General features: G+C 40.1%; 3 protein-coding genes across 4 annotated transcripts in view; 2 read left to right on the top strand and 1 right to left on the bottom strand.

Annotated features, from left to right (window-relative positions):
• Positions 1-16,010, bottom strand: part of LOC127517251 (major histocompatibility complex class I-related gene protein-like) — a 163,815-nt gene that overhangs the window by 102,152 nt on the left and 45,653 nt on the right. The gene's annotated exons all lie outside the window — the stretch shown is intronic.
• On the top strand, positions 247-2,074 carry LOC127517261 (H-2 class II histocompatibility antigen, A-U alpha chain). The gene is made up of 4 exons (XM_051902629.1): positions 247-404; positions 910-1,158; positions 1,251-1,532; positions 1,605-2,074. The coding sequence occupies exons 1-4, from the start codon at positions 344-346 to the stop codon at positions 1,721-1,723; spliced, it is 711 nt and encodes a 236-aa protein (XP_051758589.1). The 5' UTR covers positions 247-343; the 3' UTR covers positions 1,724-2,074.
• On the top strand, positions 3,106-8,863 carry LOC127517255 (rano class II histocompatibility antigen, A beta chain). Of its 2 annotated transcripts, none has more exons than XM_051902617.1 (5): positions 3,106-3,383; positions 3,629-3,895; positions 3,977-4,258; positions 4,968-5,081; positions 8,581-8,863. In XM_051902617.1, the coding sequence occupies exons 1-5, from the start codon at positions 3,326-3,328 to the stop codon at positions 8,703-8,705; spliced, it is 846 nt and encodes a 281-aa protein (XP_051758577.1). In that variant the 5' UTR covers positions 3,106-3,325; the 3' UTR covers positions 8,706-8,863. The 2 variants fall into 2 exon arrangements, with proteins under 2 accessions (XP_051758577.1, XP_051758578.1); XM_051902618.1 differs by lacking the exon at positions 8,581-8,863 and adding an exon at positions 5,213-6,326 and having other exon boundaries at positions 3,159-3,383.

Here is a 16,010-nt window from a genome sequence, read left to right as displayed (position 1 = left end):
TATGTACGTCTACAATCCTAATCCTAAAATATATATTCAGGGTTATGGTTTTGCTTATGTTATCCAGCAGTACCATCTAGTGGTCAACAAACAACTTAACCTATACAGTCAAACTTCCTTATACTTTGTTCTTTCTTGCAGCACTGCTCAGGACTTCCCTTAGAGACTATTATGTCACTGGATGACTACACAACCAATTGGATGAAGTAAAAAAAAAAAAAAAAAAAAAAAAAAAAAAGCTTAAAGAGAAGGTTGTGCTGTGCTGTTTCACATGAAAAGCCGCTGACTACTATTTGAGTGGCATATTCTGCTACATCCTCTTACTGTTCACTGACTTACTGAAATGGAAGGATTCTTAAGAATTATAGTCATCTGTGTCTGTGTCGTTTACATTAACACCCAAAGTAAGTATAAATCCACAATTGCTTTATCATAAATTACCTTTGCTCCTCAACAAATCTTGTAACATGAAAAAAGGAGTAAAACCAATATATGCTCTTTGTTTTGTACCACCTGTTTAATATCTTAATAACCAATCTTTGCACATATCAATTGAGGTGCTATAAATAAAAATGTGTGCATTTTTGTTATTTTGTTGTTGTTATTACGTTAATGCTATATGCAGCAAGTATGTGAGTATGAGTGATTATATATAACTTGATATTTTCACACAGTATATACAGTAGGCTATCTACAGGTATTGTATTGGGAACTGTGTTTTTATATAGGCCTACTATAAATAGCTGATAAATACTTCTCCAAAAACGAATATACACCTGTAATAGCTGCAAAGGTATATCTCTTTAAAGGGATCACAACTTATCTCAATATAATTATATCTCTGTCTACATGTACATATAAATATAATTACATTCCCAATAATAATAATAATATGGCTTAATATTTTAGGTTATCATGAATTTGGGCTGATTGAAGCATGTGGTGACTCAGATCAAGAAGATTTCATTGTCAAATTTGATGATGAACAGGTGGCACATGTGAACTTTGATGAGCAAAAAGCAATCATCACATTACCTGACTTTGCTGGACAAATAGAGGTTCCGCCACTGTATGAGGACGCAAAAAAAGCTGTATCTATTTGCAGAATTGTTGAAGGTGTGCTTAAAGAGGCATATGCCAATTCATCTGTACCACTTGGTAAGACATAAAACAGGCATAAACGACAACAAAAAATGTTTTATTGAAATGTTTGAAATGTCATATTATGATTGTGGTGTCTGTCTCCTCAGAATCCCCCTGGAGCTCAATATATCCCAAAAGTGATGCACAGTTGAATGTCAAGAATACCCTAATTTGTCATGTGACTGGATTTTTCCCTCCACCTGTCAAAGTCTCGTGGACTAAGAACAATGTGAATGTGACAGATGAATCAACAGTTAGCAGATATTATCCCAACAAAGATGGGACACTAAATGTATTTTCTCGACTGAGCTTCATTCCAGAAGACGGAGACATTTACAGCTGTTCTGTGGAGCACAAAGCACTTCAGCAACCTCAAACCAGAACATGGGGTGAGTATTTAATATTCACATCTAATTCCTTTTAAAAACACATGAATTTTACAAATGTTTGTGTCTGTGCAGATGTAGAGATAAAGGAGCCCAGCATTGGTCCATCAGTGTTTTGTGGAGTTGGTCTGGCTCTTGGGCTGCTGGGTTTGGCCACTGGAGTCTTTTTCATTGCCAAAAGAAACTGCAACTAATGATACTGATACAATAACACTGACACCTGTAGATGTTCTTTTGTTTTGGTTCTCATGTGTAGTTGCATGTGTGCTAAAGGTACATTTTAGAATTTATTTTAATGTTAATTAACCATAAATGCCCTTTGCACCGATTTTGCAAGTGAGATGCTTTGGTTTTGTTTTCAGGGCTCTATATTGTATACACAGCAGAGGAGGTTATACAATAGTATAAAAGTCTTCATAAGACATGATATAATATTCTACTGTTGCATTTATTGTGGTGGTTTTTAAAGTCTATATGTAGTAGCTGCATCATGGGTCATGAGAAACTACTCTTACTTTGTAATAAATTTCCCTTTTTCAACACTACCTTCGTAGACTTATGGTACTATGAAAAAACTACTTGTGACATATGTCAGATCAAATATTTTTTATATTCAAATATTGAAGTTAAATAAAGATTAATAAAATATAAGCAATTGTTTCCCACTGTTGACATTGCGTGTGGCTGATGGAGATGGAAGGACTATTCCAAAAATATAAAGTCATTATTAAACAAACCACACAGGAGATCACAAGAGCAAACAATAGCAACACAATGACCCAGTTAGTGTCAACGAGAAAAGACCAGAAGTGAAACACAGGGCTTAAATACACAGGGCAAACAAAGGAAACTTAAGGAGAGAGAGGTGGCAATAATAGGTAATTATAGAAACAAAAAAACACATAATGAGTAACCAGGGACACAGAGAGGGAAAACATGAACACAGGAACTATTAAACATAACATAATCTGACAGTTGATTCTGAGTTATATTTCAAGTAACTGCAATTTGCACTGTAACTGTGTAGTTTTAAAAAGCAATGTGAAATACTGTGGCACAATGTCACAGCGAACGACAAATGGACAGTTACAAAATGGAAAGTTAAAATAAAAATGTAAAAGTAAGTTAATGCTGTAATCATACCAAAAAGACTGAAGCCTTTTTCTCACTGCTTCATTCATCCTGCAGTGCAACAACACATGAATTTAGAGGTTTCTCTGAACAATATATCAAGAGCTTCTTCTGGTTGGGTGCCTTAGTGACCTGAAGGACTGGTCAAACAAGGGGTTATTAATAGAACTAAGTGGTGGATCAATAGTATAGGAAAATTAGATAATATCACAGCATATAATACATATATATTACAGAGAGTCCATTTTTATTCACACACACACACAAAAAGGGTATAAAGTTTTGGGGCAAGAACACAAACATTCCACATTTTAGACACATGCATTCTGAATCTTTTTGGTTGAGAGTGTGACCTAAAATCTCATGTGAGTCCTCTGATGAAAAACCCCAAATAAAAAAAAACTATTACAGTCAAGTTAGTTTATGAACAATGCCTATTTGTCAGCAAGTATACAGAACTTTCACTTCAGTTTTTTGTGTCTCAGCTCTTGTGAAAAATGTCCCATTGTTACTCAATCACGTTGTAGTGTAGGTCAGTCGTAAGCTTGATTTTCCAGTTTGATGAGTTGCGATGCCAAACTGGGCTGGCATCATTTAAGACATTTACTGTAACTGCTTTAGGGCTCATTCCATCTCCATGCCAGTGAAACAACACTGAATGCAAAATGCGATACAATCTTGTGATACACCTGGCCTTGTTGTTGCATATTTTGTTTGAAACAGGTAAGCTATAATCTGACTTTAATGTAGAGATGAAATAGTTCTACGTTAAATTTCTTTTTACTAAAAATGCCATTTAATTGAAATTGTAGATAGAAATATCTTTACTCTGAAATGTCTAGTTTAGAAATATTTGTGAAGTTTTTGCAAAGTTAAACAGACTGTATCAGAACATTATGATTATTATTATTGTATCAGTGTTATTATTATTAAACTGTCAAAAGGTTTGTTGGTTGCTTGTTTTTTAGTTCATGGACATTATGGCTTCATCCTAATTCTCTGTCGTGTACATGATTCTCTACAAAATGTTGAGCTCATTTACTCAATATATTATGACAAAACTGAATTGCTGAGATTTAACAGTACTGAAAATAAAGTTGTTGCTTACACTGAATATGCGATGAAATGGGCGGATGATTTTAATAAAAAACCTGAGTGGCTACATAAGGAGGCAGAGAAAAACATTGCAGACTGCAAGCACTTTGGGCAATTCCTCCCTATTTTAGAAAAAACAGGTGAGATGCATTGAACACTAAAATCTTTTTGAAACCACACATGTGAATCAAAACACAAAATTAACCTCATCATGTCTACAGTAAAACCAGAAGTCATTGTCCGGTCAGTAAGGCAGGCAAGTGGTAAAAGTCCAGCCATGTTGATCTGCAGTGCCTATGACTTCTACCCCAAACCCATCAAACTGACGTGGATGAGAGATGATAAAGAAATGACAGCTGATGTGACCTCCACTGAGGAGCTGGCTGATGGAGACTGGTACTACCAGATTCACTCCCACCTGGAATACTTTCCCAAACCTGGAGAGAAGATCTCCTGTGTGGTGGAGCACTCCAGCTCTCATAGACCCATGATCTATCACTGGGGTAAGAGTTGATACTATAAAATACACGGAGACTGCATAACCACAGAAACCAAACTATAGTTTCTACTATGTCTGCTCGTTCCCTTATTGTTTTCATCTGAACAACAGGAAACTATTTTGTTTGCTTCATAACCTAAACAATTTAACCAACCACAGAGGACTCTCACAACACACTTAGCAATCACTCTTAGCAACATAAACTGCTTGTTCTCAATATTGTTCATTGAAGCTTACTGTATTACGTAGAAGAGTATTGTGAGAAAGAGATCGAGTGAGCGATTTTATTACCTGCATTCAGATTTAGCATTTTCCTTCAGGTCAGTCCTATGTTCAGCGCTAGTCAAAGCATTTGTCAGTTGCGTCTTGCTCCGTGTTCACAACAATTCAGTCTTTTCAATATAAAAGTCTACGCTGCTGACTGACACACTCATAAAGACAGTCTTTGCCGCCAACTAATGGCGTGATAATGTAACTTCTGTTGCTGTTCACGATCAGGGACTATTTTTTCCGGCGGAAGGAAGGCTTTTAGTGATTTTACTTCATAGTTGCATTGATACATATATAAGTCACTGCTGAAGGGATTGCAGGCACTCCGCTTCGCATCGTGCCTAACAACGCCCTTCAGCCATGACTTATTCACGATACAGCACAACCTCTCGTACCTTATTGCTTACATAGAATATTCCAGCACAATTTTATTTATTTTGCAGATTCATCTCTGTCAGAGTCTGACAGAAATAAGATGATAATTGGTGCTGCAGGGGTGGTTTTGGGGGTGATTATGGCAGCAGGAGGACTGATCTACTACAAAAGAAAACACACAGGTTGGTGTACAGATACTCACATACAAATTTTCAAAACAAAACTGCAATAAGGCATTAGAAATATCATGGTTTCTCCATTTTTGTTATGTTGTAAAATACTTATCACTTCATCTTCATGTTCCTTCATTTAGCACACGTCATATAAGCTGGAAGTCAATACATTAGATGTTCTGCACCTCTGCCAGCACTTAAGAGTGAACATTTAGTAACAGACTATCTATCAACTTATGAAAGACATTAACCTTCCATAAGATCTTCAGAGACACTAAACACAACCAGTTCAACTGCAATGCTGGTGTACACAACTGTTTTATTGATTGATCAAAGAGATCAATCTCTTGATGATCAATGATCTCCTCTGTGGTTTGTTCTATAATTGCACTTTTTTTTCAATTGAATCCATGTTTTATGTTGATTCATCATCTGTCTACAACCTAGAGTGTATGACATCTCAGTGAAGATAAATATATGTTTATGGGTAATCTCAATTAGATATTTATATTATGGATAAAAAGCACAGTGGCTCTATTTTAAATCTTTTTAAAAGTGCACCACCAATGACAGCTGGGGGAAAAAATCTGTAAATCAGGTTACATGTAAATTCTAAATACATATTCTGAATGTACTATTTGTAATATTTAACAATGTTTTAACTGCAAGATGATGAAAATGATAATGGTTTTTGGTTTCATTTGAACTTACAAACATTACATTAATCGGACATTAGATATATGATGGTAAGTTGATGTTAAGACTGATAGACACAATAGAATAGCCAAGTTTATAAGAAGCATGAGGAAGTTTGGCAGAATAAATTCCTGATCTCTGTAATGCATACAGTCCTCTTATGTATTCTCTCCCCAGAAAAAGGAAGTAAAATAAATAAATAAATAAAAATAAAGAAGCACAGAAATGTAATGGTAGGCTACAGTTAGATCATATCTTATATAAAAGTTAATAAATATTTTTGGAAATATAAATACAATAAATATATTTGCAAATATTATTTGGAAGAATACACAACATGTCAGCAGGACTAGGCCTAACTGCTGCTACGAACCTGCCAAACCATCACACTGTGGTGATCAGTTGTTATTCCTATTATTGTCCTGTAGAAGGCAGCAGTATACCTAAGATACCTAAGAATATGGAGGTCGAAAAAGCGAGTGATTAAGCAAAGCACATGTTAAAGTGGAGTGCTCAAGGAATAAAGGTTAAATAATAAAGTTTTTTTTTTTTTTGTTCTTTTTGCTGCCACCTGAGTCTGTCAAATGACCATTGTTGATTTGTTTTATAGAAACAAAACTCGATCATTAAGTTGATTAAGTTCAATTTTGCTACTAATCTGACACTGATATCTCATCAATATGACTATGAAAGGGCAACTGTATGAAAATATTTTTCACTGAGTAATAGGGGTGTAGCGGTACACAAAAATGACGGTTCAGTACGTACCTCGGTATTGAAGTCACGGTTCCGGATTCAGTACAGCAGGAGGGAGAAAACTAAACATAAAGTTGCTTTTTTTCTTTCTTTTTTTGTTTACTGAACAAATTGTGTCTCTTTAAATAAATTCAATTATAATTAAAATTTTCTTAAGGACAAAAAAATATATCTCTGCTAATGCTGTAAACTATAGGGAGCAAATTCTTGCACATTAGGCTACTATAATAGCCTATTAACAACAGAGCCCAAATTCTTAAATTAAGTTGCTATTTATTTTTAGATATAATAATCACTCACATAAAAATTATATGCAAGCATGTAAATTGCATATAAGGCAGTTTTTGCATTAACTTCAAAATCTGTTTCTACTCCAATTCAATGTTAAAATATATTCATTTACACAGTGGCCGTCATAACTTGTTTTCATGTCAGATTTATTTAAACATATATTAAACATACATTAAATAATCAAGACAGGTTAAGTAAAATATAATGAATATATAGGCTAATATAGTGCATATATGTAGCAAAAGAGTTAAATTTTCTAGCAAACTAACAAACTGTGGACACTGAATGACATTTCTGAGGTAAATGCTACATGACACAGTGTTTACAAGTCGTTTCATTGATGTCTTTTCGCAGTTGAAACACTAGTTGAGCGATTACACTAAATATGTTTCAGTAAGCTGTACTCTATCTTTCAACATACCTTCATATGTTCATTTAAGTTTAATCTGTAACTAGTATTAAAGAGGAAGCGATGATCACGTTCACTCGCGCTCCGCTGTCCCTTGAAATGAGGCGCCTGTACAGCGATCTGTCACGCCACATCAAAGAGCTTTGAATTTCGTGATAAAATGGACAGAATTTGAGGGATGAGACTTTGTTTCTTATCTAAAGTAACAAAGCACAGAGCTTATTGTGATTATTGGTGGTTAATGGCAATGGCGGCATGTCAGAAGAGGCAAGGGAGGCACAGGAGAAAATTGAAGGAATATGTTAATAAAATTCCCAGTTATTTGTTTTGTTGGTAATTTTACCGCTGTAACACCATAATATGTTACTGAAAGAATAGAGAAGGGGAGGGGGAGGCACATGAGCCGAGCTCGTTGGTAAAAAATTAGTCAATCACCATTGAGTGTTTTACATTCAGCGCTTAGGAGAGTTGAGAAATGATACATTGCAGAGGAGGATAGCCTCCCTTGGTATATCAACCAATCATTGTAGAGACGTAAATTACATGAATAACGTGATATTAGTTTGAACTGCTACCGTTGTGCTGATAATGTACCAAGTATCTTATTTATGGAGAGAAATGATATTGAATATTTGATTGCCAACAAATTTACCATGCTATCATTCACACAGCCTACAAATTACAAATGAAGGAAGACTCCATGCATAAGTTGCAAATATAGGCTACAGCAGCCAGCTTCACTAAAAGGCACAACGCGCTCTTTTAACACAGACATTTAAGGAGGGATGGATGTTTGCTTCAAGTGATATTGAAATTATATTTGTATTATCTTGCTGTATATGTCATTTTCTGTAAATTTTGTCTATAAATGAGCAAAAAGCCAATTTAAAGCAGTTACGCTAATAATAGGCTAAAAATAATAATCAGCAGGGGATCCCCAGACCACTAGAATTTAGTGTGCCTCCTCTATTTTAAAACCCACGAGCCACCACTTAATGGTGGTTAAAAGTGGGTAATGGGCTATACAACTCTGTATTTGTCAGTACACGTGTACCGAACCGAACCGAAAATTTTCAGTACAGGTATGTGGGTGTTACATTATATTTTTCGCCCTGTGGACTTTTAAATATATTTTTCAAACAACAGAAGGATATCAGACATTTATTAAAATTGTTTCTCATGCATGATGCAGACCTATTCTAGATTATTTATAGAAACAGGGGGAGTGTAGTGTGTTTGAGCTACAGCAGATTTTGCAATGCAAAAGCACAACAAAATAACCAACAATAGTTTCAGTGTTGCTATATCAGTATAACTATATCCATTGTTTCCCTTTGGCGATAAAAACTGCTCCAGTGGCCAAACCCAGCAGCCCAAGAGCCAGACCAACTCCACAGAACACTGATGGACCGATGCTGGGCTCCTTTATCTCTACATCTGCACAGACACAAATGTTTGTTAAATTCATCATGTGTTTCTAAAAGGAATTAGATGTGAATATTAAATACTCACCCCATGTTCTGGTTTGAGGTTGTTGAAGGGCTTTGTGCTCCACAGAACAGCTGTAAATGTCTCCTTCCTCTGGAATGAAGCTCAGTTGGGAAAATACATTTAGTGTCCCATCTTTGTTGGGATAATATCTGCTGACTGTTGATTCATCTGTCACATTCACATTGTTCTTAGTCCACAAGACTTTGACCGGGGGAGGGTAGAATCCAGAAACCAGACAAATCAGGGTATTATTGACATTTAATTTTGCATTGTTCCTGGGGTAAATTGAGGTATAGGGTGGCTCTGAAAGATATTTAAATTTTATCACTGTTCTGTTTAATAACTATATTTAATCTAATTTTCTTTAGACCATAACTGTGTAGAATAAAAAAAAAAAAAAAAAACATCTTACCAAGAGGTTCAGATATATTAAGAGAGAGTGTCCTGAAATAAGCATCAGTGCACAAATTTAGTAATCCAAAAACATTGGGTTTAACATTTTCTAGGAGATTTATATCAAAGCCAGGTAAACTATATACAATATCAGGTACTGTGAGAACTAGTTTTGCCTCTTCTAAATCCATGTATGCACCCACTTCATTATCATAAATGAAGAGAATTTCATTAGTGCCAGCTGATCCACTGCATGATTCAATCAGGCCATATTCAGGATAACCTAAAGATTTCAGAATTTAAAAGACTTGTTACATATCTAGAAAAGATTTTATCTACTAGATTTTTTAGTTCTAGTGTATATATACAGGTGCTGGTCATATAATTAGAATATCATCAAAAAGTTGATTTATATCACTAATTCCATTCAAAAAGTGAAACTTGTTTATTATATTCATTCATTACACACAGACTGATATATTTCAAATGTTTATTTCTTTTAATTTTGATGATTATAACTGACAACTAAGGAAAATCCCAAATTCAGTATCTCAGAAAATTAGAATATTGTGAAAAGGTTCAATATTGAAGACACCTGGTGCCACACTCTAATCAGCTAATTAACTCAAAACACCTGCAAAGGCCTTTAAATGGTCTCTCAGTCTAGTTCTGTAGGCTACATAATCATGGGGAAGACTGCTGACTTGACAGTTGTCCAAAAGACGACCATTGACACACTTTGCACAAGGAGGGCAAGACACAAAAGGTCATTGCAAAAGAGGCTGGCTGTTCACAGAGCTCTGTGTCCAAGCACATTAATAGAGAGGCGAAGGGAAGGAAAAGATGTGGTAAAAAAAAGTGTACAAGCAATAGGGATAACCGCACCCTGGAGAGGATTGTGAAACAAAACCCATTCAAAAATGCGGGGGAGATTCACAAAGAGTGGACTGCAGCTGGAGTCAGTGCTTCAAGAACCACTACGCACAGACATATGCAAGACATGGGTTTCAGCTGTCACATTCCTTGTGTCAAGCCACTCTTGAACAACAGCCTGGGCTAAAGACAAAAAAGGACTGGACTGCTGCTGAGTGGTCCAAAGTTATGTTCTCTGATGAAAATAAATTTAGCATTTCCTTTGGAAATCAGGGTCCCAGAGTCTGGAGGAAGAGAGGAGAGGCACACAATCCACGTTGCTTGAGGTCCAGTGTAAAGTTTCCACAGTCAGTGATGGTTTGGGGTGCCATGTCATCTGTTGGTGTTGGTCCACTGTGTTTTCTGAGGTCCAAGGTCAACGCAACCGTATACCAGGACGTTTTAGAGCACTTCATGCTTCCTGCTGCTGACCAACTTTATGGAGATGCAGATTTAATTTTCCAACAGGACTTGACACCTGCACACAGTGCCAAAGCTACCAGTACCTGGTTTAAGGACCATGGTATCCCTGTTCTTAATTGGCCAGCAAACTTGCCTGACCTTAACCCCATAGAAAATCTATGGGGTATTGTGAAGAGGAAGATGCGATATGCCAGACCCAGCAATGCAGAAGAGCTGAAGGCCACTACAGAGCAACCTGGGCTCTTATAACACCTGAGCAGTGCCACAGACTGATCGACTCCATGCCACACCGCATTGCTGCAGTAATTCAGTCAAAAGGAGCCCCAACTAAGTATAGAGTGCTGTACACGCTCATACTTTTCATGTTCATACTTTTCAGTTGGCCAAGATTTCTAAAAATCCTTTCTTTGTATTGGTCTTAAGTAATATTCTAATTTTTTGAGATACTGAATTTGGGATTTTCCTTAGTTGTCAGTTATAATCATCAAAATTAAAAGAAATAAACATTTGAAATATATCAGTCTGTGTGTAATGAATGAATATAATATACAAGTTTCACTTTTTGAATGGAATTAGTGAAATAAATCAACTTTTATATATATATCAGGGGCGTTTCCTACGAGGAGGCAAGGGAGGCAGTGCCTCCTCAAAAAAAAAAAAAAAAAAAAAAATAGGATGAGAAAATAATCCATATTACATTTAAAACAACACAAATATTACAAATTATGACATTAAAAAGAGCGCAAGTCACTCGTATTTCTTAAGGAACAACAGCGACACCCGCAGGTAAAGTTACACAGGAGACATGCCTCCCTTTGCTCTCATAGAAAACCATAGAAAACCGTCAGACCCCCGGCGTGCGGTGGGTTTTGTGGGGGGTAATTGAGAATGAATGGGGGAAAGTCACGTGAGAGGAGGCAATGTCTCCATCGCGCTATGATTGGATGTAATTGGTTATGACTGGATATGATTGGTTTGTGCGATAAATCCCACCCAAATCAGCACCCGGAGTTGTGCGAGCTCACGCCGGCTCAGCCCCCGCGTGCCTCGCCCTCTCCCACTAGAGAGCAATCCCCCGTCTTGTTCTCACGCCCTGAGCTGCGTCCCTCTGCAGATGCGAGCGACCTCGTCTCATTTGGCGGATCGGATGAAGAGCCGCTCGACGACTCCATGTCTCTCGCGGCCTCTGAAACAGAGGGATGGGCCAGTGACTCGGAGGACCCCGCCCACCTACCCTCGCTGGAGCCCATTGACTGCAAGCCGGGCATGGACGCCGAGCTTTTCCGCGTCCTCTCAAAGGCAGTGGAGGAACTGGACCTCGAATGGGCCCCGCCAGAAGAGCCATCGCGGAGCAGGCTTGACGAGTGGTTCCTGCCGGGCCGTCACCAGGCCCTCAGGGTCAATTTTGCCAAGAGCTCGCTGCTTCCCAGCCAACACATCACGTTCCTGGGTGCAGTTTTCGACTCAGTCCGTATGACGGCGGTAGTCTCGCCAGAGCGCGCCCTGACCATTCAGCAGCTCGCGGCTTCAGTCAGAAACAGAGCCTACCTCCCTCTGAAGTTCTTCCAGAGGATGCTAGGGCTGATGGCTTCCGCCTTCCCGGTTCTGCAGCTCGGCCTTCTCCGGATGCGGCCTCTGCAATACTGGTTGAAGTTTCGGGTCCCTCCTCACGCCTGGCGGCACGGCCGCCTGCGTCTCAGGGTCAATCAGGCCTGTTTGACAGCTCTGAAACCCTGGACGAACCCTGTTTGGTTCAGTCTTGGAGTACCCCTACAGGCGGTGTCCAGAAGGACAATGCTCTCGACAGATGCGTCCAACATGGGTTGGGGCGCTCTTTGCGAGGGCAGACCGGCCTTCGGCTCGTGGTCTCGCGGAAAAAGCCATCTGCATATCAACTGCCTCGAGATGTTGGCAGTGTTCCGAGCCCTTCAGGCGTTTCAGGCATACCTGACGGGACGCCACGTCCTAGTCCAGTCGGACAGCATGACAGTGGTGTCATATATAAATCACCAGGGCGGCCTTTCGTCCAGCCGCTTATGCGCACTGGCGAAACGTCTTCTGGAGTGGGCATTTCCGAGGTTACAGTCGCTCAAAGCGACTCACATACCCGGGAGAACAAACTTGGGAGCAGATATGCTATCTCGGAGCAACGTCCCCTCAGACGAGTGGATGCTCCACCCGCAGACGGTTCTCACGATCTGGGAGTTCTTCGGGAGGGCAGAGATAGACCTCTTCGCCTCAGAAGACAACTCTCACTGCCCAATTTATTTCTCGAAGGAGGAAGATGCTCTGGCCCACGACTGGCCCTGCACCCTCCTTTACTCTTTTCCCCCGATCCCTCAGGTTATCAGACGAGTCAGGGAAGACAAGCACAGAGTCCTCCTAGTGGCCCCGCTCTGGAGGAGCCAAATCTGGTCCTCAGAACTGTTCAGGCTTTCCACGGAAGCCCCGTGGCCGATCCCCCTGAGACAGGACCTCCTTTCTCAGGCGAACAGGACGATCTGGCATCCCCAGCCAGAACTCTGGGCTCTGCACCTCTGGTCCCTCGATGGGAGCCTCCAAACCTCCCAGGGGACGTGCTAGATACCATTTCTCAGGCGAGAGCCCCGTCCACGAGACGCCTCTACGCCCAGAAATGGTCGGTCTTTGTTGACTGGTGCTCTGCACGCAGCATAGACCCTGTGGAGTGTGGCGTATCACCGATACTGTCATTCCTCCAGGAGCGTTTAGATATGGGTCGCACCCCTTCAACGCTCAAGGTTTACGTAGCAGCCATCGCAGCGTTTCACGCTCCTATCGCTGGCCAGTCAGTGGGACGAAACAGCCTTGTGGCGTGTTTCTTGAGAGGTTCTAGGCGATTGAATCCACCTCGTCCTCTCACTGTTCCCACCTGGGACCTCTCTTTGGTCCTCAGAGCTCTCAAAGGGCCCCCCTTTGAGCCACTGTGTTCAGCTGACCTCAGGCCCCTGACACTCAAAACCGCTCTGCTGCTTGCACTAGCATCGGTCAAACGAGTCGGCGACTTGCAGGCCCTCTCTGTGAGCCCTGCATGCCTTGAGTTCGGGCCCAACGACTCCAAAGTCGTTCTGAAACCTAGGCATGGCTACGTTCCGAAGGTGCTCTCGACTCCATTCAGAGCACAGGTCATTTCCCTCTCAGCGCTTCCTCCGTTGTCGGACGAGCGAGAGCTGGAATTACTCTGCCCTGTCAGGGCATTGAGGACCTATGTTGAGCGATCACAGCCTTTCCGGCAATCCGATCAGCTCTTTATCTGCTTTGGCGGGCGCACCAAAGGGTCTTCGGTCTCAAAGCAACGTCTTTCGCGTTGGATAGTCAACGCTATTGCTCTTTGCTACTCCTCTATGGGCCTCAACTGCCCCATAGGAGTTAGAGCCCACTCCACTAGAGGAATGGCTTCCTCTTGGGCATGGTCCAGTGGAGTTCCTATTAACTCCCTCGGGTCGGCGGTCACGCCGGCGATACCACCTCGGTTTTTTTCTTACCAGTGTGAAAGAGACTCAAAATACTCCGTCAATGTTGCACATATAATTAAGAGTTATACACCATTAAAACTTGTGGAATATCTTCTTTTATTTGCGTACACTCAGAATAAAAACAAAATGATGTGCTTTTTGCAAAATAAAGAAAACTAACATGATGCATGATCTCTCGTCTCCCTCTGAACGAAGTTTAATCTGATAGTTCTCAGAAAATGAACTGTAACTTAGTGAATACTAATGACACAAAAATGAGACTTATGTCTAAAAAAACGTTGAAATGTCAGGTTTTAAATTGTGTAAGTCAAATCGAAAACAAATATTCTGTGTTTATGTAATCTGTATGAAAAGAGACACGTCAGACGCCCGTGATCCAGCTCATTATCCGCTAATGCGGCCACGCCCACGGAGCGAGCGCTATTCAGACGCAAATTCTGAGGCAATACATGTATACATCATCTCAATCATGCATTTATTGTCTTGAAAAGTGTTTATCTGGATGTTAAAGCCATGGTTAGTGATCTCTGGAAGACATGCCCTTAATTCCTGAATGTCCTGTTCTTCTTTAGAGTAATTTGTGGACTAAAGGTGTACAGAGCGCCCTCCGGCTGCAAGTATGAATTGAAAACAGTATCCAGCGCTCACAGTGATGACAATAAATATTGAATAAATATTACTCCTCTGTATAGAAAATTGACATAAACATATGAGAATCCATCAATATTTCTCCAAATGTGCATGCTTTTAAGCTAAAAGACTATATGAAATGCCATAGAGGTAACATGAATGTTCAGACGCTTTGCATCACAGAAATACATTATATTTTAAAGTATATAATAGAATACCATTATTTTAAATTGTAATATTTCACAGTATTGCTGTTTTTTTGTATGTTTGATATACACCATGATGAACTTGAGACATGATCACAGAGGGTTTTTTCACAGCCTACCTGACTGAAAGGCCTCATTAATATGCAGCTCATTGGAGGTTCTTTATGCGATTCTTTTGTCTTCTCAGGAGTAAATCACCCATTATTCATGATGATTCACGCCTCCACGCATACTGTGTTTCTTGACAAAAAGTGTCTTACAAAAACTAAATCAATATATTGTTATAAATGAACGAGTATGCAGGATAATTTTTTACATCATTTTGAAGCAAAAACTCTAGTCTACAACCTCCAATACCCAGAAGTCTTGTGAACACAGATTTAATATATATTTTTTGGCTTTATTTCAGTGACTTAAGTTTTTTGTTTTTTCAATAACCACGCATAAATGTTATTCCTTCAAAAACACAAACATGTACATACATGTTCCTCACATATTATGGTAGCCTAGTTTGTGCTGAATACAGTGTAATGACACTTTTTCCATTAATATGTTTATGAACAACTGAAAAAAGCACAAATGTCAGGGCATGTCAAAACTTCTCCAGGGCCCCGAAAATCCTCAGACCCCAGAGGGTTAAAGACATCGGTGAGGCGGCCGGCTGGTCCTCACCGTCCACTTTTGTCAGATTTTATAACTTGGATATCCCGACCTTACAAGCTCGGGTCCTCTCGGTATGATACGGCGGCCTCTATCGAGCTCCGCCTCATGCCACCCCGGGAGTTAGCTCCCCTCTTGCAAGTGTAACACATGGGTTCGACGGCTCCGGCCCTCTCACTTGTCCACTGGTTCCCTCACGGTGTCCAAGACAAGTTCAGTCGTTCCCTGCCGTGGCACGGCGCGGTTGAATTCGTTCCCCATACGCAGTACGAGTGAAGTATCGAAAGGGAACGTACTCGGTTACTAACGTAACCTCGGTTCCCTGAGATACGGAACGAGTACTGCGTTACATGCCGTGCCACGAGGCTGCGGCTTCAGTGTCGTCGCTTCAGTCGTATGACCTCCGAAATGCCTGCTTATATAGCCGTAAGCCTTTTTTGGCGGGCTTCTTCGTGCGCTTTGTCGCCATAGGCCGCGCAGCTATGCCGCGCCGTCATTGGTTCAACAACTTTCCATGAGTGAACCAATGACGATGCAGTTACACTGCGTTATTGAAAAAGGCTTCAGTAACGGGGAA

The sequence above is a fragment of the Ctenopharyngodon idella genome, chromosome 8 (assembly GCF_019924925.1).
Source record: "Ctenopharyngodon idella isolate HZGC_01 chromosome 8, HZGC01, whole genome shotgun sequence".
NCBI classification, from domain to species: domain Eukaryota; kingdom Metazoa; phylum Chordata; class Actinopteri; order Cypriniformes; family Xenocyprididae; genus Ctenopharyngodon; species Ctenopharyngodon idella.
Note: the sequence above shows the minus strand (reverse complement) of the source record. Positions and strands in the feature narration are given on the sequence as shown.

What these genes read in the sequence shown, in the direction of transcription:
- LOC127517261 (XM_051902629.1), top strand. Translation starts at nt 344, where the DNA reads ATGGAAGGATTCTTAAGAATTATAGTCATCTGTGTCTGTGTCGTTTAC. An exon ending in CGTTTACATTAACACCCAAA is followed by an intron (nt 405 to 909) that starts GTAAGTATAAAT and finishes TTAATATTTTAG; the next exon opens with GTTATCATGAATTTGGGCTG. An exon ending in CAATTCATCTGTACCACTTG is followed by an intron (nt 1,159 to 1,250) that starts GTAAGACATAAA and finishes CTGTCTCCTCAG; the next exon opens with AATCCCCCTGGAGCTCAATA.
- LOC127517255 (XM_051902617.1), top strand. Translation starts at nt 3,326, where the DNA reads ATGCGATACAATCTTGTGATACACCTGGCCTTGTTGTTGCATATTTTG. An exon ending in GCATATTTTGTTTGAAACAG is followed by an intron (nt 3,384 to 3,628) that starts GTAAGCTATAAT and finishes CTTGTTTTTTAG; the next exon opens with TTCATGGACATTATGGCTTC. An exon ending in CTACAAAAGAAAACACACAG is followed by an intron (nt 5,082 to 8,580) that starts GTTGGTGTACAG and finishes AAACTGCTCCAG; the next exon opens with TGGCCAAACCCAGCAGCCCA.